The 25,109-nt window shown below is 43.7% G+C and overlaps 1 protein-coding gene across 4 annotated transcripts in view; it reads left to right on the forward strand.

Moving 5' to 3' along the window:
* The first annotated feature begins 14,932 nt into the window (after positions 1-14,932).
* AGK (acylglycerol kinase) overlaps positions 14,933-25,109 on the forward strand; it is a 40,201-nt gene continuing 30,024 nt past the window's right edge. For 3 of the 4 annotated variants that reach the window (XM_090043305.1, XM_090043306.1, XM_090043308.1), the window contains exons 1-2: positions 14,933-15,019; positions 15,134-15,310. In XM_090043305.1, the coding sequence (XP_089899431.1) occupies positions 15,201-15,310 (110 nt within the window). In that variant the 5' untranslated portion in view covers positions 14,933-15,019; positions 15,134-15,200. Of the gene's footprint in view, positions 15,020-15,133; positions 15,311-25,109 lie in introns of those variants that run through there. The other variant, XM_090043307.1, reaches the window with a different exon arrangement.

Raw genomic sequence — 25,109 nt, forward strand, 5'->3', positions numbered from 1 at the left:
GGGGGGGAGGCTATACAGTGTTGAAAGGAGCTAGACAAACTCTTTCCTCCCTCACAGCTTGACTAGTACATTCTCTGTGTTCAATTTGGTGTACTCCTTTCTCTTCTGAACCTCTACAAGTGTGAGCTTGTGTTCACACCCATAACATAGCAAAATCATGGAGTTCAGCCCCCGTAAAGAGAAGCCAGCCTGAAAGCTTTGCAGGAATCCCTGACACTCAAACCCCCTCTTTCAATTGGCTCTGATTTCAGCACTAACATTGATCATTTGCGAGACTGCATAGCTCAGAAGTCTGGTAGTGGCCACATGGAGACTTTCATCAGTAGGCTGTTAGCTTGAATCTAGCTCAGGTTAGTAGTAACCAACAACCTGCTGCCTTCTGATGACAATTTGTCTCCTAATATGAAATGAGTTGGTGGTGCAGGGCCATCGCATGCTGCAGCCTGGGAATGATCTTGCTGGTAGATTAATTCAGGAGAGAGATGAAAGAATGACTACAAACTCTGAGCTGTCTTCTCACCACTAAATATGATCCCTCCAGGTCAAGTATAAGAGCTAAGGATGTGGGGTGGGAGGTGCTGAAACTATCCCCTATGCATATTAGGGAGAGAAAGGCAGAGCTAGAGGCACTACAGTTGTTGCTTTGGTTTCTGTTGACAATTTAGTGTCAGGAGAAATGTGCCAGGATCTTTCCAGACACAGAGGCATGTTCAATTTAAAAAGGTAAAGACAGCCAAAGGAGGGGTAGAGGGGAGCCGGGGAAGGGAGGACAAGAAAACATCCATGGACAACACAAAAAGGGTGATAGCAGGCACATGGGGTTAGCTATATGTGTATGTGTTGACATCTCTGGGCACAAAAGGGAAGGAAGAACTCCAGTCCCTTGTGATGACTAATCAAGCCTTGGAAAGAGTATGTGTGGGCGTGCATGCACACCTCTTTTTCTCCCCCTCGTTTAAGTTGGTTAAAATGGAAAGCAATACAAAACATCTCTCTCTCCATAGTGAAATAAGTCTCTCTTTCCTTCCTCACTGACATCCTAGTATCTCACTGTGGGGGGAAAGAGGAAGAGAACAGATGCCAAAAAAATCAGCCTACAATTCTTCTTGGGTAGGGACAGCACAAGTGCTCCTTGGATACCCAGTGAAATCACTGGTCATTAGTAGTAACAGCTCAATGTCCTCACAGAAAACATTGCCAATCCCAGCTGCTGGTATCTTTCTGGATAAAGGTGAAGTGGGGCTTCTCTTTCTCTCTAACTAGGAGACTCTGTGACTGTTCCTGTACAGAAGCAAGGCAGAGATTTGGCGACATCCATTTTCTAGGTACAGAGCTTGAACGTTCACAAACAGAAGCTTCTTTCTAGACATGGGCAAGAGCTCTCTGGAGATGGGGCACAGGCCTGGGAAGCAGCCCTTCCTGAACTCTAGTTCTAGCTGTGATGCTGACACTCACCTTTGCCTTGGGCAAGTTATACAACCTGTCTGGCTCAGTTTGTTTATCTGTAAAAGGGTGACAGTTGTGCTTAACTCAGCAACCCATGCAATATCCCCCCCTGAAGAGGCAATGTAAATAAGAATGCTGTAGGGCAGGGGTTGGCATCATTTTGAGGCAGGGTGCCAAAAACACCCACAACCTCAACTTGTAAGATGTTGGCATGCTGGGGTGGATGGAGGGGAGCCGTGAAAGCCTAATCCTTGTTGTGGCAATGCAGCCCATGCCCCTTCCCCACTGTCCACCTCGAGGCATGTGTGCACCTACCACCAGCAACAAAGTGGACCCCCATGCAGCCGCTTGCAGCCTCCTACCACAGCTGGTACCAGCTCTGTGATAGGCAGCAAGACCTGCCTGCCATGGAGCCTGAGCTGCTTGCAGCAGGTGGTGGGGAGCCTCAGCCTGACTTGTTGCTACCCATGGGTGTACGTGCACCCCAAAGCGGATGGTGGGAAAGGGGCTGGGGCTGCACTGCCACAACAAGGATCGGGCCCCTCGCATCTCCCCTACAGGCTGCCCTGAAGCAAAATGCCTTTGTGTGCCACACTCTGGCACATGTGCCGGGGGTTACTTACCCCTGCTCTAGGGCAGGGGTGGCCAATCCATGGCACAAGTGCCATAGGCAGCCTCTGTGTGGAGCAGAAGACAGAGCAGGTGATCACAAAGAGGAAAGGGATCATAGTAGAACCCAGGGAGGGTTCAGAGTTAATTCGTGGCAGGTCTGCCAAAAAAATTTTCCCACCCCCCTGCCTCCTGCTCTTGGGTGGTATTATTACTGTTATAGTTGCAAAATCATTCTCCGCTATAGGACTCTCCCTTTAAAAGCTCATTGTCGAGCTTTTAAAAAGCTGTATTTAGTGGTTATGAGGCTCAGTGAATTAAGGCCTAGTTTTTCACCTTTGCCAGAGACCTGGTTCAAGTGGTAGCCAGTTCTGCAATAAATACAGTTAGTGATATCCACCTATTCTTGCAGCTAGTGGGCCCTTATCTGTTTGAGAAAGGCACAGAACTGGATTAAGAGGAGTGTGACAGCTCATTGCATTAGGGGCATTAATAGAAGTGGCTTGGCAAAGAAATACTCTAGGATTAAGTACAGAGAGTCAAAAAGCCTGAGGCTGAATAGATTTAATCTGCACAGGTTAATCTAAACTGCGTAGATTGAATTGATAAGCAAGTGAACAGACATTCACTTTTGATTCTGGAAATGCAGCCACATGTCTGCAGAAGCCAAAGGGCACTAGAGCAGGCTTCCATGCTCAGCTGGTACAGACAGCTTGGGCCAAGGCTAGCCCACCCATCCTACAAGGGATGGTGGGGAGGGGGGGTTACATGGAAGGTCCAAAGCATCCTGGGATGTTGGGGAACTGTGAGTTAACTTGAATCTGGAGAGGATCTGGAACAGAAGTTCAATAAACTGACTTAACCTAAATCAGTTAAGTCTGATACTACATCCATCCAGTTTATCTTAAACTGATTTTGGCTATTTTTTAAAGCAGTTTGTGTGCACTGAACTTCTGTTGTGTTACAGATTTGAGCCAGTTTCCAATCACTTACACCAGTTTATATGTAATTTCTGTCCCTAGTCTAAGAGGATGTTGCTGTTTAGGACTGAAATGCTCTGGCAGAGCTAGGCATAGAGGGAAGCTTTTCCAGTTGAAGGCTTCACTGTGGTCAGCTCTAGATTGTAATGCCAGGCCCTTACTGAAAGTACTTAAACTGAGAAAGTTCATCCCATAAAATACAAGGAAGATGAGAAAGGAGGGAAAATGAAAAGTGAAGTATTTTTCTTTTATCAACTCTTCTCTCATTTTTCCCTGAAGTGTCAGCACCTTAAATAAAAAAGCCTTTTTATCTCCTCCTTGCTGCCTGCATCCAGTCACAAATAGCAAATGCTGTTGCAAAAAGGTTATGGTCTCTGTTTGCTAGCTGTGCCCTGAGAAATGCCTCCTCTGTGTGCAGCCCTTCATTCCCCTAGCCCATATTATTCCTTTTGATGATAGGTTCTCTTATGCCAGTTTTGAAAGTACTCTTTAGCTCATAAGGATGCTGCAGGTACAGGGACAAACCTATCCTTCTTCAGCTCACTGAAGAGTTTCCATCCTACTGTGAGATGGTCCAGGAGGAGGATGGGACTCCTACCATTTAATTTTGGACCCTGAGTCCATACTAAACCCCACCATGTCAGTCCCTCATGTCCCTGTTCAGTGAAAAGCCTGAAGCCCTGAGGAGAACTGCCTGAAGAAGGTCACAAATTGTCATGTCTTGGTCCATGATTGGAAACCCTCCATGCTGGAGACCACGTTTAGCTCAGAAAAAGGTTCATCACTGATGCAAAGCTGAGGTGAAGGAGTCCTGAAGGAAGAGACAAACTGTAAGATAATAATAAATTCAGATGCTGAATAGGATCTTCAGTCTATCAGAGCATTTGGCCAGTGGAACATTCATGGTCACAGAGTTGAATGTATATAGCAAACACTGGACGGGGGGACTCTGTGCACTTTTGTTTTTTGCACCCCTCAACTCATTTAATAAAGTACACCAGTAGAGGAGGACCAATAGAAATAACAATGGGTAATGTGTCATTTGTGCTTTATTTATCCAAACCCATGAAACCAATTCTGCAGAAGTTGGTCCCAGATTTGTGGCTGCAGGGAACAGAATAGGGAGGAAGAATACAAGAGAAATAGTAGCAGCACCAACATTACATAGTTCTTCAGTTGCTGATTTCCTCCTTTCTTCTGAACTCTGTGCCTGGCTTCAGCAGACTTCCTTTCCTAGCTCAAGAAATTTCTTCAGTATTTCATTATCTCCTTTCCATGACCCTGTTTTATGGACCCCCTGTGGTGACCCCTCCATTGCCAACCTCATTGAGAAATATTTTATACTATCTGAAAGATTAATTTGGAATGTATTTGTAACAATAAACCCCCTTTCTGCACACTTCAGAAATAAATAAATAAAAAGAATTGCTCCAAGGGTCAGTCATGAAGACTAAATATGAAGTACACGTTAATAGGGTTTAAGAAAAATGTAGTGAAGAGTAATCTCTCTCCATTCACAACTAAATGTAAAACTCATCTTTCTGCCTTTGCTTTCTCAAGAAGTATTTTACACACATGCACACCCACACACAGAGCACACCAATCCCCCACTCACATAGTACTGCCTCCTTTATAACACATATTGAGCCAAACCAAACCATAGTGAAGTGTTTACAAATTAATCTTTGATAAATCAAAAATCATCCAGGGTAACATAAATGAAGTGCAATAATAAACTGACTCTGATGAAAATGCGTGTATTAGATGCAGACATTTTTTTTATATGCCAGACTAATAGAGATATAAATGTTACTTCACGCATCTCAAGAAAACCACTCCACCACTCCAAATATACAGAATGAATATCAAGCAGTTTTTGTATGGAAGAAAAACTGATTTGCTAATGTTTCTTGTAGCAGAGAGATAAAGGTTGTAGTATATTCAATGTAGATTATCACATGCTACAGGGTCAGTGTCAATACAAATGTGCAAAAACTACATGTTAGATCTGATTGGGTTGGATTTCCAATTTAGTATGCACAACTGGCTGCTCCATCTGCATATGCCTGTGGCTATTTGCAGTACAAATTAGTTGCTCCTACTTTGACACATGAATCCATCTGTATGCACAAATGTAAATGAGCAAAATGGCCTGAAAATTTGGCTAACTGACAGCCATGGAAGTACTTCCATTGCCTTCAATGAGCCTTGGGTCAGGCTGGAAGTCACTTGACTAGTGAGGGCATTCTGAGCTTTGCTCAGTGCGAACTTAGGGATGAGGGCGCATGTTGAGAAGTTAGTTATGGTTCTCTAGGCCACGTGTCCCTTACTGTGGCTTATGTACTTGGACCTTTGACTCACAATAGCAGAACTCTGCTCTGCCACACCTCTGTCCAGCTTCAGTCCTGCCTGTATGCTGGGAAAAGAGACTGTGCCTGGTGCATTAACTACCTTCATATGTTGCACCTGTTAAGTGTTCTTCTTCACCAGAGGAGTTCTCTGCTGAGTATTTCTGGACCATAATCTGGCTGCCCACATTGTTGTTCCAAGTGGCCAGCACAGCCAGAGATCAGAATGTAAGATCTTCAAAGATGTAAGCATTCTCAGAAAATAAAGAATAGAACCAGTGGGAGGACAATTTGCTCTAGACTAGTGGTTTTCAACCTGTGGTCCATGGACACCTGGGGGTCCACAGACTATATCTAAAGTGTCCACAAAAGATTACTATGGTCAATCAAATGTAATGTGACTACCCACACTTGCAATTCAAAGGCATTTGCATCTCCATTCAAAATTTCCAAAGTCCATACCTCCATTTGACATTTTTTAGCAACTGATAAAAGATTGAAAATCACTGCTCTAGAATTATCCATCACTTATTATAAAATCTGAATTTAATCTGCGTACTATTATTGTATATATTGTTCTCAGTACACTTAATGAGTGCTGCAGTTGTGTAGTAATAAAATTATTGGTAATAGGAAACAAATTTACTAAACAATGATTACATAATTAGATGATATCTTAATGGTACTTTCTGTTTAAAAGGCGATAACTGTGTCCTGGAGTAAATAAAATCTGAGATGGTTGTTAGCCTGGGATACAATTATTACCAAGCAAGATGGATACAGCCTCCATTATGTTGACATATCTAATAATTAAGGGCTTGGTCCAAACAGTGTTGTCCACTTGTAAATCAATGGGACAAATTATGGCTTGTCTTGCTTGCTAGTGGGAAAGATGGAACAAGCAGATTATATCTGGCTGCAAAGTGCTGAGACCTGCAAGAGGAAGAGGCTACTGGTCGGCTCTAGTGCGTCAGACAAATCTACCAGACTCCTTCATGTGGTCTCTTCGGCCTTTGCTGGTAGATGTGTGTCCCCAGAGCCAGCAGATGCGTTGCTTCGGTGGTACACCGTATTATTTGGATATCTCTCTTTGATGTTTATCAGAATGAGTTTATTGTGGCAGTTAACCACCAATGCATTAAGTGAATTTGACTATGTTCATTGCTCAGTGGACCATATAAACCTTGTATGACCTTTACCCTATTCCCCTTTGTTGAAAATTGTCTAGTTAAGGTACTTACTCATTTATATTGAATCACAGGAAATGTGAATTTAGCACTTTTGTGCTTCTCTAAAGAATGCCAGCCAGTTACTGGTAAAAAAGATTTGTGTGCCTAGCAATATATTTTGGATACCCTGCTTTTTGAGATAAGCATGTGTGAATGAGCTGATTCTATAAGATGATAGGTTTTGAACAGTTAGCTATAAAGGAGGTTGTGTAAAGTTATATGCTGAGCTTGCTCTGTGAGAATAGGTTGCAGCCTGCAAGAGACAGAGATGCAGGAATGTGCACTTTATGTCGTTGATTGATTTACGATTTCTTATAGTCCTAATCAATAAACTAATTGAGCTGTGCTAGTTTGATTTTTCCAAACTTTTATTCATAAATTACCTAGTATTCCATAGCTCTGTCCAAGAAGAGACCAAACGAGAAAACTTGCAAAAAGTACCTTGGCATTTCCATTCAGTCTTTTGCCGCTGACAGTCTTTTATGCCCCAGAGGGGGTGCACTACTCTGTACAGACAAATAGTGATGGCACCACACTGGGGACTGTAGGTGTTAGAGATGGGTATCAAGTGACTAGCCTTGGAGTTTCTGTACTAACAAGATGATGGAATGTAAGTCCTGGGGTGACTGGGCTAGCACACGTTCACTGTGATGTTTTCCAGTGTCTGCGAAGCTGTACTTCGGTGTTCAGTGATCACTCATGACGGCTTGCAAGAGATCTGCCTTATTCTGTGTCCAGATTCAAATGACAAGTGGCCAAATTCTGTACGTGTAGGCTCAGCCCTTGAACTCGCAGTGCTCAATACCATAACTTCCCTCCCAAGCCAAAACTTCAGAACAGTTAAAGGACAGACTTTAATGTAACATACAATACAAATATTTCTAACCAACCAAGTCTTCACACATCCTAACAATGCTCAATTAGTTCTTGAAGTGCTCTGTACTGTTGCTTGGAGCTGTAGGGCTTTGCTGAAATGTTAGTATTACAGCTGTCAGGAGGCAGTAAATCCATTGGTTTTGGTGGGACTCCGTTGTCTCAGCCTACTGTGACTTGTGTTAATCTGAGACTATACATCATTCTAAAGCAATGATTGTTTCACATTAAGGACATGAAATACCATAGAAACATAGGGATGCAAGGGACCTCAAGGGTCATCTAGTCCAACTCTTTGTACAAATGCAGGATGTGCTGTTCCTAAAGCAACCTAGACAAATGTCTACCCAACCCCTGATTGAAAAGCTCTGATGAAAACAATTTCACAGCTTCCGGTCTATTCTATTGACCTACCCTACTGACAGAAGAGTAACTACTATTGCATGTGTAAAGAATCAGTACCCATTCATAACCTGTCAGAAAATAAATGCGTATGTACCATCAGTAGCCATGAAAATAGTTACAAATAAGTTTGCCAAGGAACCTATACATAGAGCACATTTGGAAGAATTCTCACATGTCTTCAAAGGCTTAAACATCTGGAAATTAGATGAGCAATGAAATGGAAAGATCAGGAATTCCAGCAATCCACTGGTACGAAAAATTCCCATTTGTTCTAATAGACAAAGTAAAAACTGAATTATGTAACGAGGGAAAAACAGGAGTGTTGAGAAGGAAGAATAATCTATAAACCAGGTTCATTCTAGTTTAACTGAAACATCAAATAGCATGACAATATGCATCATTCATCAATGCTGTTTAAAAGGACAGAAAAAAATTATCTAATAAAAGTGTTGAATTGGCAAGTAAGAATTCCTCACTAAAAATATTCCTCATATTAGATGCAGGATATACATTTGGGCTGGGATAGGACTGAGTCAATGTGTAGTGACTCAACAAGATGCTTGTTTTCCCAGATGGCTGTATCTTGCATTTCAGAATCTAAGTCAAAGTAATTTCTGACCCTTATGGTTGCATAGATTTTTGTCTATGAAAAAGGATTATTGGTTCTTCACCACAAAGGGAGATTTACTCCTCTTGCTTTGGACTAGGGCTAATAAGGTTTTCCTCCAACTCTACCTAAGGAAAAGATATAAAAAAACCCCATTTTGATAGGATATTGGCACCAGGTGTGGAAGAGATGAATCCTTAAGTACAGCAGTGTAACTAGAGGTGGCAAAGTGGGGCACCAGCCCAGGGTGCCAATTGAGAGGGGATGCCAAAATGGCAGTCCCCCAAGGAGCCCACACTATAGGGGCTCCTGTAGCCAGTATGTAGAGAGCCCACTGCTGAGTCCCTGCTGTGCCAGGTAAGACTGCTTGCTCCCTAGTGCCCACTCTCTGGCACTCATACAATACCACCCCCTCCTCTGCCAGGGCACCAAAATATCTAGCTATGTCTCTGTTCAACCAGATGTACAAATGCATTGTACGCAAGACCCCAGTTGTCTGAGAGACTTATCCAGGGAGATCATAGCGATATACATGATTGAGCCAAAACAAAATACAAACAGAAACGTTTAATAGAATATCAATTGGGAATCTCACTTTCTTTGCAATTGTAAGATGTTGCTCTTTGATTACCATTGCCCCAGGCCTTATTCCATCTGGCCCATAGATCCCTGCCTCAATAGAAAATGAGCTGACTGTTACTGGTGTGCTAGTAGTTTTCAGGGGTTATAAGTAAGAAAGTGTCATATGGATGTGGGATGTAATCATGTATTCATTTAATGGCAACCAGGAGTTACATACTGAGGTTGGATTTTGCAGCTAGGTAATATTTTAACGATTAATAACAGTTTTAATGACTAACAGAGAGAAAGTTAATCAGACTTCATGTTTCTAAGCATAAACCAGTCTCTTTAGAGATCAAGACTAAGGGGAAAGGCACCCCTTCACTTGTACAGCATTGGTGAACTGTATTAAAGAGGAAGAGGAGCAGCTCATTTTTCTGTTAAACAGTAGGCAGTACTCCCTGCCAGAGGCAGTATGCCTGACTTGAGTCAGATGACACCATGTTTCATCCATCTCTCCTGGATCATCCACTCTGAGGTTCTATATAAAGAAGTAAAAATATTCCCTTGCTTGTTTAAGCCCTGAAGAAATCAAATGTTACCCAAGTTGTTGGCTGAGTTATCTCCCTCCCAAATGAACATTGATTAGGAAAGTACTGAGATACCTCAAGCACTGTGCAATGTGCTGTCTCTGGATTAAATTAGTGTCTGTGAAGGGGTCCTTGTTACACAAGCAGCACCACAGTAATGAACTTGGTACCAACAGCTATGAATGGGTGATCTTGTCCCCGGGCAGCAGGATGTTCCTAAGGACAGGAATCACTATCTGGTAATAAAACTAACCTCCTTTTTAAGGCACTTTCAGATTGGAAGTGCTAAAATAAATAGCTGTTGTTAAAGAGGGAGCTGGAGAGTCCCCAACATTGGGGATAGTATGGGGTAAGTCTGCTCTCCAACAATCCTGGATGAGCAGAATGATCCCTGAGGGATTGTTCCAACTAGTGTAAGGTAGAGCAGCCCTCTGGCAACTCCAACCAATTCAGGTCTCCAGACAGCTCTGAAACAGCTTAGAGCCACATTTGCCCCCCTGTCTACTTTAACTGTACTGCAGCTGAACTGAGGATCCAGGACTCTGGTCTAATAAATTAGTGACTCCCCTGTACAACAGAATAAACCTCATATGAGTGCACAGTCTTCCTACATGAATCCCTGCCTAAGGAGAAGCCATCCTACATGTTTACTATTTGGGTGCTACAACACAGCTGTTTAATGGGTTATAATTCAGAACCAATAAATACTTTTATTTATTTCCCCCAAGGGAATCTAATAAGCTCCATGAACCACAGGATATTACTGAGCTATGGTCCAGTATTAGCAGGGAAGAGGGTACAAGGCACATGCTATATCAGGGGTGACTGAACATTGTCAGAACTTGTTTTACTAGCACGACTCCAAAGACAAGCAGACAAAGAAAGATATGATATTCCCAGGCAGAGTTACCTGACCAGAACCCTGCCATGTAATCCAAACTAGTGGAGCACACATTGACTACTAGCTTGGGGGTATCTTCAGGCTGTCAAAAATGAGAGCAAGAGTCCATCATGAACCCCATCTTTGCCATTAAGAAAGCCCCTCTAGATTCAGTAGCTGGAAGTTTTCTCCTCTCCCATCCCAGGTTGTGGCTTGGGTTGGAATGGGAGGCAGGAGAAGGGGCAGAAATGAAGGGGTAACAGCAGGCCTAGTTGAGAACGTTAGAGATGCATAAACTTGGGGGACATAACAAGGGGAAGACTAAACAAGAAGCCTACTAAAGAATCAATCCAGTCACCACACTTCAAACAGAGAAGAAACAGCTGTCTTCTGCAGTCCAGCCTATTTCCCTGGCTAGGCAGGGATAGAAAGGTGCTAGCCTAGTACACCATAGCAGGAGAAATGTGTGCTTACAAGGCCAAAAATTCTTTCTAACAGCCTGATCTGGAGGGCCACCTAGTGGGCTCTCTTCCAAACCATCAGAGAAAAAGGGCTTGTTTGTAAGCCAGACCGGGTGTTCGAGATTTTGGTGGCTGAGAGGAGACTACGTTATAGGGGCCTTTGCTGAGGCAGAGGCAGCAGGACAGCTGAAAGTAGGGGGTTCTTCATCAGTAGCATGAAGGTTTGAGGATTCCCTGTCAATCTCCTTGTCAAACTGGCCAGCGTGACATTATTAATGGGCCCAACAAAGAAGACGGGTGCCAGGACCTCTGCTGCCCCTGTGTAGTTGAAAATGTAGCCTGTGAAAGTAAAATCCTGCTAAGGGCTGAATCTAACCCACCAGCAGTGCATGTGGCTGCTGCCATTGCAGCTGGTGAGATTCATGTAAGGATGTTCTGAAGTCCAGTCACCACTGGGTTGGGGCGGGAGCCCTAGATTCTGGCCCTGGTATATGTTCCCTTTCCCCATCCTTAACTAAATGGTGAATGTTAGGGTTTGGGGTCTCGGACTATCCACTGAACAGTCTGGTTCAGTGATACCAGGGGTCTCCATGCTTTGTTGCTGCAAAAATGAAAAAACAAACAGATGAACAAGGGTGGTAGGGCAAGGCCCCTGTACCTTATGACTTTGCCAATCACCCAAAGAAGCAGCTGCCTGCACTTGTGTATTTTTGATGTAAGTAGTGCTGAAGATTCTGGGTGGTGTAATGTAGCTTGTTACGCAGGAATTACCCACAAATCTGCACCTAGAGAGCATACTTGCAGCCCAGAATTGATCATATATTTTTACATCTTGAATGTAAACAGGGCGTGGGCCAGCGGTGAGCAGTAATTGTTAAAAGGACTTGTGTTTCTAACTCACTTAGGTACTTTTGAAAATCTAATCCAAAGATGCTTTCAGTTGATTAATTTAGTAACCTCTGTGAAAAGAACGAGCAGGCTTAGCCCCATTCCTAGTAGATGGGTCAACATCAGTGGGCACTAACTCAGCTGTGGTAATGGTTCTGACTGGTGGCTTTAGGACAGATTTAGGTTTTGGTAGGGATGGAAATTAAATGATTCTCTGCTCCAGCAGATCTCTGCATTGGTGAGCAACTGAATGACATTGGACAATGGGGGAAATCTTTCCACTGCTTCTGCCTCTGCTCTCTTGCCACAATGAAAATTCAAATCGTAAAGGTGTCAGTGAAACAAGTGAATTTGCTTTAGTGAAAAACAAGGATGTCTCAGAGAGCAGGTTTATATTTCTCAGGCTCCTTCTGCTGACAAACCTGAAGCCAGTTGAACAAGTTGGATGGTAGGATAAGAAAAAAACATACTCTTCAAACTGGGTCAGATCTGATTAACGGAGATGAAGTGTCAGCCTATAGTCATAAGCATAATTTCAGGTGACACATCTCAGGCTACCAAGTCAAGTATTTTGCATTTCAGGCCAGACTTTTGAATGCTGACCCTCTCCTACAGAGACTCTCCAGCAGTCAACAGAGAACAAAACGTGTATTTCAGACTCCTGAGCAGTCTTCTGAACAGGGCAGCAAATGAAGAATTGTTTTGCCTACACCAAAAAAAAAAAGACTTAAAGTCTATATAATCCAGAGAGCTGTTTCAGATTGACCCTTGAGCTCCTTGTCCTCTATTATTGCACTTGTTTTACTACCAACATCTATTGATGTTATGTGAAAAATGCTAAGAACAAGGCATCTAGTATTTGCAGTAGTACAGCAACAGCAGTTCTGATCTGGGAGATTGGGTGGCCCCTGCCAGAAAATAGGACACACATTTTTGCCAGAAGGGATTTCAGAATGGGCACTGCATCAGTTTAAAAGTAAAATAAAATAACAAGGCAAGCATAAAATCTGTTGTTATCTTCACTATTTCTAGTAGGCACAGCTCACTTGAAAGCACTATTTAGATATTCCCAGCTGCATTTTCAGGCAGTGCAAGTCAGAACAGCATAATTTGAAAGCCACTGATTTATACCACTTTAGCATCAAGCCTCTTACGTATGTCTTAAACAGAGAATATTTAGGTAAAATACAACTTTGAGCATTTAAAAAAATTAGGTTGATATTCTGTTATTCTCTGAGTCTTATGGTCAGGTTGTATTTCCCAATTTTATTCCAAAGTCTCCTTTAAGGTGCTGACAGACAATTGTGCTTTGGGCTAAAATGTCTCATGCTTACACTTAGCCCAGATGTGTTTTCATGCATATGAACTTTGGTAAATTTCCACTGGGCCATTTTCAAGACATCCAAGCACAGAGATAAACAAACAAACACACCAACCAACCCTTTACTCATCTAAAACTTTTACCCTGAGTTGAGTGTGTATTTGCATAGCTTAAAATAGTTTTATTTAAAAAATGCACACTTGCCTTGGAAGGAGTATTGTATAAGCACAAATGCATTTGATGTGTTTGAAAATATTACATGGTAAAATGCAAGCATGTGAACATTATTTCTGGTGCATCAGGAAGTGTCCCTGCATTTGAAAAACGCACAACTACATGCCTTTCACCAAGTAAAAAGCACGGGATGGCATTGTTGGTCGGGAGGTGGAGGACCATTGGCCATACTACCTTAAGAAAGACAAAAAGTAAGACAATACACAAAGGAGGACACTGAATCATCCTTGTCTACCTGGATATAGCTGGACACGACACACCAAGTGCTCGTACCTAAAACATTGAGCAACTTCCTGTGTATCCATTTAACAGGATGCACTTGGCCTGCAGCAGTGTTATAGGAAATTCTCTTAGGGTTTCAGACATGCCTGTTGCGGGTCACAACCGTTTCACTGCTGGCCATAATGGCATGAAGCACAGAAATGGACCTAGAAAGACAGCCCTTCACACTCCCTCCAAAACATTCCTGTTTGTCATTCTGTTGGATGACTAAGCCATGGAGCTGATTTATCGTGGGCAGCACGTTGGGTTTGTAGGATGACGCGCTCTTGGAAGCCATGTGAATTTGTGGGTATGAACACCGGTGGCAAGGGCAAAGATCAGACCGTGGCTTGAAGGAGTTGGCAAGGCATGAACAATGGGTTAGGAAAAACTTGGAAAGAGATTTTGGCAAGCCAAGGAGTCTGGAGCAGATTGGGAAACACGTATGTAACAAGACTGGGGTGTGGCAACTCCGTAAGTGCAGGATGCAGCCCGTAACTCAAAGTCCCACAGGGAGTCAGCCCTGGGGCTGAGACCACATCTCGGGTCTCCTGATCCCTTGTTCACAGAATCGTAGAAAAGCAGAGGTGGGCTCGGGAATGGATGTGTCCCCCCCCCCTCATGACAGGGTGGCCATCGGAGAGGACAGTCCAGTTTTCTCCTACTGTCTCCTATTGATATGAAACCCAACACCTTTATGTCCTCTCTTCTTCTCTTCAAGAAACCTGATGGAAAAAAATCTTCGTTAAATCAGCTCTCCATTCAAGAGAAAAATAGAGGACATAAAGGCATCGGGTTTTGTATCAACAGAGGACAACTGGACTGTCCTCTATGATGGCCCCCTAGCTCACGCTGGCACAGGCTGGAAGGGGAGGCCATCTTCCTTGGACCTCTCCATTGTATTTTTTAAATCCTGGCAGTGGCCGCCCTGCTTTCCCCATAGTGGGCCAGGCCCTTGTGCTGACTCTGAGGCTGGACAGTAGATTTGTAAAGGCCGGTTGCACAGGGCAGGCCCAACCTGCAGCGCGGCTTAGACTAGCGGCCCTGGGAGTCTGTGCCCAGGGTGTGCCAGGGTGCAGAAAAACAAACCCCAGGACAGCTTTTCCTGTCAAAGCAGCAGCGGCTTGAAACACGGGGCCTCAGGCACTCACTGAGCGTCTCGGGGCTGAGCCAGCCCTGCCCTGGGTCTCCCGCCGGGCAGCGGCTCCGCTCCCCCCGCCGGAACCCGAGGGCGGCGGCGGCGGTTTCCAGCCGGGCCGCGGAGCGCGACGCACTGCGCCGGCCCGGGGCTGCCACGTGGGGCGCGGGGCCCGGCCCGGCCGCAGGGTGAGGGGGGCGTGGGTGGGTATCTGGTGGTGTGGGGAAGGGGGTGTCGGTCTGTCTGGGGAGGGTGAAGTGGGTGTGGGAGTGCGTCACGTGTGTTTGCTCTCTTCCTCGCAGGGATTAGGAGCAGCCCGTCTCCTGATTCCTGCTGTGCCCTGCGGAAGTGGCGCGGCCCGGCCAGAGCATGGCCCGCGTGGTCGGGATGTTTAAGACCCTCAGGACTCACTGGAAGAAAAGCACGGTGGGGGTTTGCCTGTGCGCGTGGGGAGGAAGCTGGGTGTACGGCAAGCACTGGTAACTATGCCCTCCCCCAGGCTTGAGACAGGAGGCGTTGGGCAGATATATCTGGCAAGCGGGTGGTGGGAAATGCTGGTGGTTTGGGAGGCTTTAAATAGAAAGGGGCTGGGGGCAGCCCGCTGGGCAGTGGCAAACTGTGGTTTGCTAAGAGGTGGCCTGGTGCTCAGAGAGGAGCTGCAGCAGCTGGGCCACAGGGAGTGTGGGTGGGCACTGCCAGAGGGGATTAATTTTTGGCTTTCTTTTTAAAACATCAGGCCTGTTTAAAAAACAAATCAACAACAAAAAATAAACCAAAGAGATCAGGGAGTTATTCTTCTCGTATTTCCAGACAGCAGGTCCCATTCTCTGTTAAGACCTTGCCCTTTTCATGGGCTTGGCTCTGTGTGAACTGCTTGTTCTTGTTGCTGTTATTTCTCTCAAGTCTTCCTTTTCTTCTAACGTGGTTCAAGCAGGCTTCGCCTTGTTGGAGCATTTCTCGTTCCCAATGCTTTTCTGTTGTAAAATGCTTTTTCAAAGCTCAGGAATCTCTCTGGGATTATCGCTGTTCTTGTTCCACTAAACTGTGCTCGAAAGAGGGCAGGTGAATGTAACTGCTGACTTTCAGAGAGCTAGTCATCCTGTAGCTGCTTTGTTGTGTGTTTGGGGTAGGTCATGGAGGGTCCTCTTAAAAGATGCATAGGCCCTCAGAGTAGCTTGGATCACATTTGAGTGAGAGTGGGAAGATTAGACCTATTTTCTGCTCCAGCTAGTGAAATCCAGTCTGCAGACATTTGGTGGGGATTTCAAACAGCATTACAGCAGTCGGTCCTCAATCTCCAGCCTGCAGAGTGGTGCCATCCAGCCTATGCATCTCCCCCTAGGTGTGGAAATTGGATGGCAGAGAAGCAGTGACAGTGCTAACAGCAGACTTCCAGATCCATGGAGGAGCCCTGTGGGTTAGATGACATGGGCCTGCACTAAATTGTGTCCTGTGCACGCGGTCACTCTGCAAGAAGATCTGGGAGTGCGGGACTGGGATGGTGCAACTGATCACACCCGCAGAGCAACCCTGTGCATTGACCCCACCCAGGATCTGACCCACAAACCAGCCCTGTACCACTTGTTCAGCCCACAGGGCCAGATAGGTTAATCAGCACTGGCTTTGTAGCAGGGAGTAAAAATGTATGCCTCCACCTACAAATGATATCATTAGCACAGAGACTTGTGTAGTTGTGGAAGGCAGTAGTATTCTGTGTGAGGCCAACAGTGTACACAAGTGAATTGTATCCATAGGTTTTCCTGTTCATTTCTATGTGAATGTAATTGTTGCAGAAGTGCCAGATTCGCAACCCATGAAGACTTCAGTCCTATCATATACATTGCTTTGGAAGATGCTGTGCCAGTTTTCTTGCATGGCTTTGCCATTATGCCAGCAACAAAAGTAGAGGGGCTACTTTCTTGAAGCATTTGGTAGTTCAGGCTTCAGTTTTTGGTAGTCGCTGCCAGCAAGAGTGTGAATAGTTCTGTCATGGTCATCCTGCCTACCATATGTGCCTTCTTTTAAGTGTTCGAGTACTGTTTCCAAATGCCCATCAGTGAATGTATGTTGACTTCAGTTTCACCGCTACATTAGTTTGTGTAATTCCCTGCTGGATATGCCAGTATTTGCCATAACTGAAGTATAGTATAGTATAAGCTGTATTGTGGCTCCCACTTCTGTTATCTCTGGAACAAATATTCCCTATAGTGGTCTAAATCCTGGACTGTTTTTAAAAAGAATTTTAAGCTGGCTTATATTTTAATCCCTGGTTTTAAGCTTAATGTGCTCTCAGTAAGATGCAAACATAACCAAATGACTTTTAAGCACTGTTACTTTTGGAGCTGGATTTTTCTCTCTTGTTGTTGTCTGGTCTTTTAAATAGGTGATATAGTGGCATGGCTGTTTCTTTTTCCCCTCATGTTAAAATGCTGCCAGTGCCTTAGTGGAAAATTTTGGAAAACAAATTTGCTTATGCCATGCATTTTCTTTTTTTTTTCTTTTTTTCCTACCTGGGAGCCTTTGTATTAAATCACATTATGTTTTACAAAGTACATATGCTGTAGCTGTGTACTTTCTACCTGAAACCTTAAAGCATAGTTGACTTCAGGTGAGTTGCACCAGAAAAAACTTGGTTAAGAATATTTTTTTTCATGATAGTGGATGTGGTACTAGTTGTGACATACTTCATCAAAAGTCACTTTTCTCCTGGATGAGTAAGGACTGTTGATGAACTAGGGTTCTGATTTCATCTTTTCTCTTTCATGCAAGAGAAATATACAACATACAAAAGTGTAAGTAGAAGTATCTCTTCTAAACGCTTTGCTTTTCAAGGCTTTCCATGAGACATGAAGGCGTCTTTGAGGTTATTTTCTCCTTTTCTCTCCACAAATATGAGGTTCCCCTGACCTCTGATGCCTGAGCAAAACTATTGCAAGCGGTTTCTGCGGCATTCTGGACCTTTTTCCTGCATGTTGTAGAGCAGAGTACCAAAGTACTGTAATATGCAAAAAAGATTATGGACAGGATAGGGATATGTGCCATTGGATGGCATATTCCTTGATCCACTGATCTTAAGAGGAATTATGGGTCATCTTGAGTAATCCATCCTTGTCTGTCATACAAAAGGGATGTAGCTACCTACATATGCAGCTGCCTTCTTGGAGAAGAGAATACTGTTCAGCATTATAACCTCCCCAGCCCTGTCCAAAGACAAGCAGAGTCCATGAGATTATAACCCCATTGTTTTAGGCATGTAAGATGCACATAGCAAGAGTCGTTCTTGCCCCAAAGAGTGTCCGATCTAAGATATCTAAAATATGTAAGCTGGACAAAGAATGGGAAGGGAAACTAAAGCAGACAGAGGGGCAATCACTCAAACCCTGTTTCTCTGAATCATTTCATATTCTGGAGTAATGCTTTCTGCTTACTGTAAAACATGGACATTTTGCATATGGTATAGTTCACACTTGAACAATTAATATCTTTGATGCAGGTAGTCCCATATAATTACTTTCAAGGTAATAACTAGTCAGAATTAATTTGAAGTTGTTTTTGAATTCTGATAAAACTGCAAAAGGTAAATGAATTCTTCTGTCAAGTTCTATTGTACGACGTATGGAGAAGTGATTATGTTGGACAAAGCGCAGGAAAATATACTGTAGGGAACAATGTTGTGCAGGCAAGAGAGAATGGCCTGGAAAACACTTATTAAGCCTTTCCATCTGTAACATTTATGTAATTAAGTGTTTTAAGTTTAAAAGGATTCTTTTGAGATTGGTAGTTTCTAAAGTTTCAGCTACTCTTCCCTTCCCCCATGCTGCTCCCCCTTCCATCTCTCCTTGAGAGGCTGCTGAGATTTGTAGTGCCCAAGTGTCGTTAATCAGAACGAATGCTTTGCCACTGCTGCTGGAAAAGTGACTTTAATTAGATCTGGTGAAATGTAACCAACCTACTAGCTGAAGTGAAAAATATCTGCACTGCCACCCCCTGGAAATTTTAATGAATATAACAATTGTATGCTCTTTACTGTGTGTACCATATTTAATCAGGACAAATTGTCATTCCCCTTTGTACTTAATCTATTTTAAAATTGTAACTTGCTTTGCTCTTTTATGTCTTTGTTCCTTTCTGTGCATCAGTCCACAGTACTGCATTAAAACTATGTGATTTGTTTACAGATCATGAGATTTAAAAAGGAAAAAAAATCTTCTCAATTTGCCTGTCTTTTGGCTTTTTGAGATTTGGGTGATTTAAGGTATTACAACTTTTCCACATCCATAAGAGCCAGAAATATAAAGTTATTTTTTTTCTTCTTGTTTTTTTAAAATGAAAGCTGAGATTTTTTTACATAATCATGTCTCTGCGAGCTGGGGCCTTAAGAACAACAGCAAGTATTATGAGACCTGCAATAAAATTGTGAGATTTGGCAAAAATAACACTGTTTTTTGTCCCCCTGCAATTGATCATGTGGAATCTGTGCCTCTGTTGTTTTAAGTACCTGTTTTCCTTTTCATTTCTTATAGCTTCAGTCCTCTTTCTCTCGCTTTCCCTACATTATGTTCATTATCTCCACCTCTACATTTTCTCTTTTTTTTCCCTCCTTACTTGAAAATCTTTCTCTCCCCCATTTTCTTCCGTCAGTCTCTCTTCCTGGCCACTCTCATGTATATCAAATCATCATCTCAAAGTCACAAAAAGCATGAAACTCTGCCAGTGTTTAGCAAATTAAACTTGCTAGCCCCAGACTGACATGAATAAAGAGGGGACTGGTGTGAGACAGGGGCTCCTATTCAGGAACACGTTATTCTGTCAGCTGTTAGGAGCCCTTATAGGGCCTTGTTTTAGACCCTGTTCACTTCAGCCACATATTTTATAGGCCTTCCCTGCTATCATAGATCCTCCTGGCTGCTGCTGCAAAAGGTTGGGGCTCTCTGTACTGCAGAATAAGCGGAATATCAAAATAACTTTAAAGGAAAACGTTTTTAATTTTTTCCTTCCTTCTCTGTAGAAGGATCTCTTGGGCAGGCCCATGAGCAAGGGCAAATGTTTTTGGACATGAGGCTTCCCCCACTTCACATTTCTCTCCAGGTGTCCCCGTGTGATCACTTGAGTTTTGTCTCTTCCGTGTTTCTCTTTCCCCAGCAGATGCTTTCCTGTAGGACCTGGGAATGGGGTTTGCATGATCCAGGAAACAGCGAAGCTCACTGTAAAGTGTTGTCAAAAGCATAAAGTAAGCGAGCAGGGAAAAAATGGAAAGCAATAAAATATTCTCTAATCCTGTGAAGTTTCAGTATCCTGAGGGGTTATTTGTAATGGGAAGAAGACCAGGACTGACAGGTCAGGATTGTAGTTAATCCCTTCATTGGTGGATTCTGCAGCAGCCTCTTGGCTGTGTCGGAGCATATGGTAGCATTAGGTCATGTATTCCTCTTCCATTGCTAACGTGCCACTTGCACTCGCCTGCGTTAGGGGTACGTCTGACTCCAGGTACCTGGTGTGCTAGGCAGCTATTGAAGTAGTTAAGAAAGGACATGTACAGAGATTATATTGCCTGTGAGCTTTTGCCGTTGTCAACATCTGAGGCTGAATTACTATGCATGAAGTGTACTTGACTAAACTTACATTTGCCCTTTTAGAACAGATTAAAGGTTTAGTGAAGTCTTGTGCTTCAGTTTCTGGCATTGCTGGAGTTTCTGATGAAGGGGCTTGCTTTAGTTTGACATCAGTTCAGATTAGCCTCTGACTTTCTGGAATTAGCTGTCTGAGGAGTTGTTCGTTCATTTGCAGCTGAAGGAAGGTTTTTCTTTCCCCTACATCTTTGTGGATTTTTCAAAAGACTTTTCTGGGTGAAGCTTATTTAGCTTTTTTGCCATTTCAAGGCCCATAACTTTTTGGGTGCAGTTGCTCTGATTCTGGCATTCATTAGAGTTTGAAGTAATAGCCTTTCAAGCAAATAAATGGCAATATTCTACCTCTGGTCTGTAAAGGGACAGAAGAGTGCTGGAATTACCTGTTTATGGTTAGTCCTTTGCTGCATTACATGTAGGTGGCTGTCATTGACTCTTCCTGGGAGAGGTTTCCCTGCATGTGTAGAGAAAGTGAGGACTGGACTCCTTTGTCTTCATAGCTTCTCCAGAATTGCACCCCTTTTCCACTAGGCAGTTGGCTCTCTGCCTCACTGAATCTGGACCCTAGCCTACCTTTGGGAATAACGAAAATGCCCCCTCTGCCCTACAAGTAGGTAACAGGAAAGGAAGAATGGACACATAGTAACAGCAACAACCCCCCCCTCCTTTTTGTGGTTGCTTGGAGAATTGTGAACTGTGGTAGCTATAATGGTATAAGGGCTGTTATCTGTCTTGTTCTGATAAAAGTTTATCAGCCGAATATGTGTCCTAGGGAGAGAGCCACTGTGGATCTTTCACTTTCAGAAGGTTTTTGTTTAAATCCTGTTTGATTGATGTTGCAAATCAAATGAGCTTCCCCCCCATTTGTGAATATAATAATATCTATATATTTTGGTGTGATGCATGGTATCCCTTCAAGAGAGACCCAGAACTGGAATAGCAGAGGTTTTGCAGGTGACTTATTTGCTTTCTTATATGAACACAAAAGACATAATTTGTATTGTGCCTGGCTGGGCTGTGCCTATCTAAAGCCCTGTTGCTGTTCTTACCAAGTTTTATAAATTCTTCCAATTTTCTCATATGTACGTGTGTAAGAAATAAAAATCTGCTTAAAAATCTGTGTTCTTCCATTTTAAGATAGAGGAAGCCCAATATCATAGGAAAATTAAAGGCAGAATTCAGTATTGTCTCCATGACCTTCCCTAGAATTGTGCCAAGTTGACACGTGTGCTTCATTTGATCCCATATTTGTACTCTGGTATTTCTTTTTAGAGAGATGAGTAGGATTATGGTCAACAGATGAAGCCAAAGCCTGAGGTACGTGCATTTGTATGCATGCACCTGTGGAACAATCACCATACTTTTTTGGGGAATCATGGACAAGTTCACGTCAGGTGAATCTCCAAAAGTGGCAAGAGAAGCATGCTTAACATCATTGCCTGCCCACCAAAAGCCCACCACAGTCTTATCTTCCGGAGACAATTCAAGACCCATCTTTTTGAGTGTGGTGAGGTGCTTTTCCCAGCCCAGTTGACAAAGACACTACATACAGTACATAAAGTGTGAACCATCCTTTCCTGGGGTTTGGTTTGATTAACAAGGAAAATGGCTAGAAAAGAACATTAAAAGATGGTTCTGATTTTCTACCCAGTTCTGGCTGCTTCTAGAGTTCTTCTCTCTAGATGACTCAGCTCACACCTGCAGTCCTGCCCCAGCCAGTTTTGCTAGCAGAACTGATTTAACCATTTCACAACAATCTGATTTACCAGAGTGGGTGGTGCAGGCAGGCTTGGCACCTGGTTATAATGGTGCTTTACACTAACTGCTCATCTTTATGTCAAGCTGTGGGCTTTTGAGTTTATTGCATTGAGTTGGTAGGCACTGCGTAGAAATACTGTTACTGAGTAAGGGATACGTTTCCCCTTCTGTTTGTATTAAGCAAGTAGTTGACTTTCACCAGAAAATACTGGCAAGGCTTATGGGGTTTTGGCTCTCATTGCCACTGAGTTGCGTGTCATTGTTAGTGATAATTTGATTGCTGCACTTTGTACCTGCCAAATGATAACTTAGTTGCTGCTTCTCTGTGGGTCCATCTGGGGTGGCTGCTGCAGCTTTTTGTTCCTAATGTTATTAAAAGTGTTAAGGATAAATACTGTCTTTGGGGGAAGCAGATTCAGACAGACTGTCTGACTCTTGTGTCCTCCTAAAGCCAAGCATAGAGTGGAAACGCTAATGTTCTGGTAATGCCAGTATGATGTGCGCTGAAGCTGTGGTCTACTGAAAGAAGCCAAAGATGTATTTGATAGGACGGACATCCTTTAGCTCAGCTGTGTGCACCCCTGGGGGAAGCATAGGGAGCATGTGTCCTCCTGGATTTGTGTGTGGGGCAAGGATGGGCTGCCCATTGTGAACTCAGGACCAGGGGCTGTGCCAGTGTCTTCCTGGTGGTGGGACTGGGCCAGGGCTGTGTTCGGGGTGGGCAGGGGAGGGGTGGCTACGGGGTGGGCTATAGCCACCCCAGAATTTGCTGTAGTATCTCCTCCTTGCCTATGCCACAGCTACCTGCCCTGCCCCTGCTTGCTTGCCCCCCGTGCCGTGAAGAGACCAGCACAGCCTCTGGCCCTACCTACAAATCTAGCAGGTCACATGCCTCTTCCAGGGGTGCGTGCAGTGGCAGGGAGCCACCACTCCTTTGCACTCGCCAAGCGAGCTGCCCACAGCTTTGTTGTGCTCCCAATGGGGTTGCATTCACTCCCCTGGCTGGGCAGCGCCCTCCCCTGCCCCACTCCTTACCTCACCATGGGGAAGCCTCAATCTGCCCTGCCCCCCCGCCACCCGACATACCAGCAGAACACTGCTCTCCAAGCTGCCGGGCTGCATTATTGGTCACATGCATGCCCTGTGGCTGTGTGCAACATTTACCAGTAACATTACTGGCCAAAAAAAGGTGATTGCCAATAATGTTAATTTTCCTGTTATGCTGATCCAATATGCAACCGATTATATTGGTGCACCTCTACTTGTTAACTCCTGCTTGTCTTGCTTCACTGGCTGCCTCCTCTGTGGGCAGCATCTCTGTAGCCCTGGCTCCCTGAACTCTGCCTCGGAGGTGTAGTTCTCACTTTGAGAAACACATATACACAAAGTAGGTGTCTTTTATGCAAAACATTAGTCCCAGTTCTCAGCTCTGGCAGAGGGGACCTAGCTCCTCAGTTCTTACACAGTCTCTGTACCCCAGGATTGCAGAGGGATAAATTAGAGCAGACCCAAGAGCTATTGTAATGTATGCTACAGTGCAACAGCTGGCCGTGGTACAGTATGGCAGATTAGATGAGCCATTGTGTTATAGGTTCTGGCCCTTTTCCCTTCCTTCCCTAATGCACTCTTTTCCTCCCCTGTGCAGGGGCCTGTTTCTAAGGATCATGCAGAGCTGTAGCCCGGGGGTCTGCCACTGAGGACAGCAGGTCCTGGATGGTTAAGGGCAGAACCTGGAGTCTTTGCATTCACTACACAAACAGAAGGGACCAAACAAATTTACAGAAGCAATAAACCATGTTTCCTACATGATTATTTCAGATAAAGGACCCTTTTTGTTGTGTTCCACCCTTCCAAGCCTTGACTTCATGGTGAGCTTTCTTACTGCTGGATGGGATGGAGCTGACTTCACTCTGCGCTCTGTCAATGGACCCAGCCTTTGACATACTTTTCCTTGTCTTTTTCTTCTCCCTCCCTTGGGTAACCAAGCTAGCCCAGTTGCAAGCAATATAATGGTTAATTTTGACAGCAGGAAAGCATCATTGGATAAGCCAGCAGATGCTGTACTTTAAATTTGTTTTGCTATAAGCTGTGTCTCTAAGCCTTGAGGGGAAATCTAGGGTAGTAATTGCTTTACGGTTTACCTGTGGATATCGCCCTAGTTAGAGGAAATGGCTATGCACTCATTCAGGCAACATGTGATAGCTGAGTCTTGTGGTAAATATGTAACTTCTTTCTGCTGCCTTCTCTTCCTCTAAAGAGTATTCTTATATTGGATACTTTGTTACAATGTAAAACTAGTAAATACAATAAATAAAGCAGACAAAATACATACTTAACTAGTTATGTTTTTATTAGTTGGGATGATCAACATTTTTTTAATAACCCAATACATACTGAGATTGAATTCAGTATTAGAAATGGAAGGCTGAAATATTACTCATTTCTTTTCAGGTTTTGATAAATATGATTTGAACAATGACAAGTTTAATCTGTCTTGACCTGTATAAACCCTCCAAAATATATCTTATGGGTTTTTGGATCATCCATTTGGAATGAATAAGGGTGGATTGAAGTTTGGGGACAGAGCAGGTTGTGTCCTCCCCGGGCTTTTTGGTTGGAAGCATATTAACCGGGAGAACAAGTTACCAAGGCATGAGAGAGAGTCCTTATTGCTCAAAGTCTTTAAATCAAGTTTAGACGTCTTTTAAAGAGATTCGGTAGCGGAATCAGCCAAAAGCTTGATGCAATAATGTGAAATTTGAGGGGGGGAATGCATCAGGTTAGATTAAATGTTCATAGTAGTCCCTTCTGGCTTCAAAATCTTTGTATCTGGGTTCCAAGCACAAACCAGGTTTTATCCACAAATATCTATGCAATATGCCAAAACGAGATG

Source organism: Crocodylus siamensis, chromosome 4 (genome assembly GCF_052110815.1).
Source record: "Crocodylus siamensis isolate JL-2025a chromosome 4, ASM5211081v1, whole genome shotgun sequence".
NCBI classification, from domain to species: domain Eukaryota; kingdom Metazoa; phylum Chordata; order Crocodylia; family Crocodylidae; genus Crocodylus; species Crocodylus siamensis.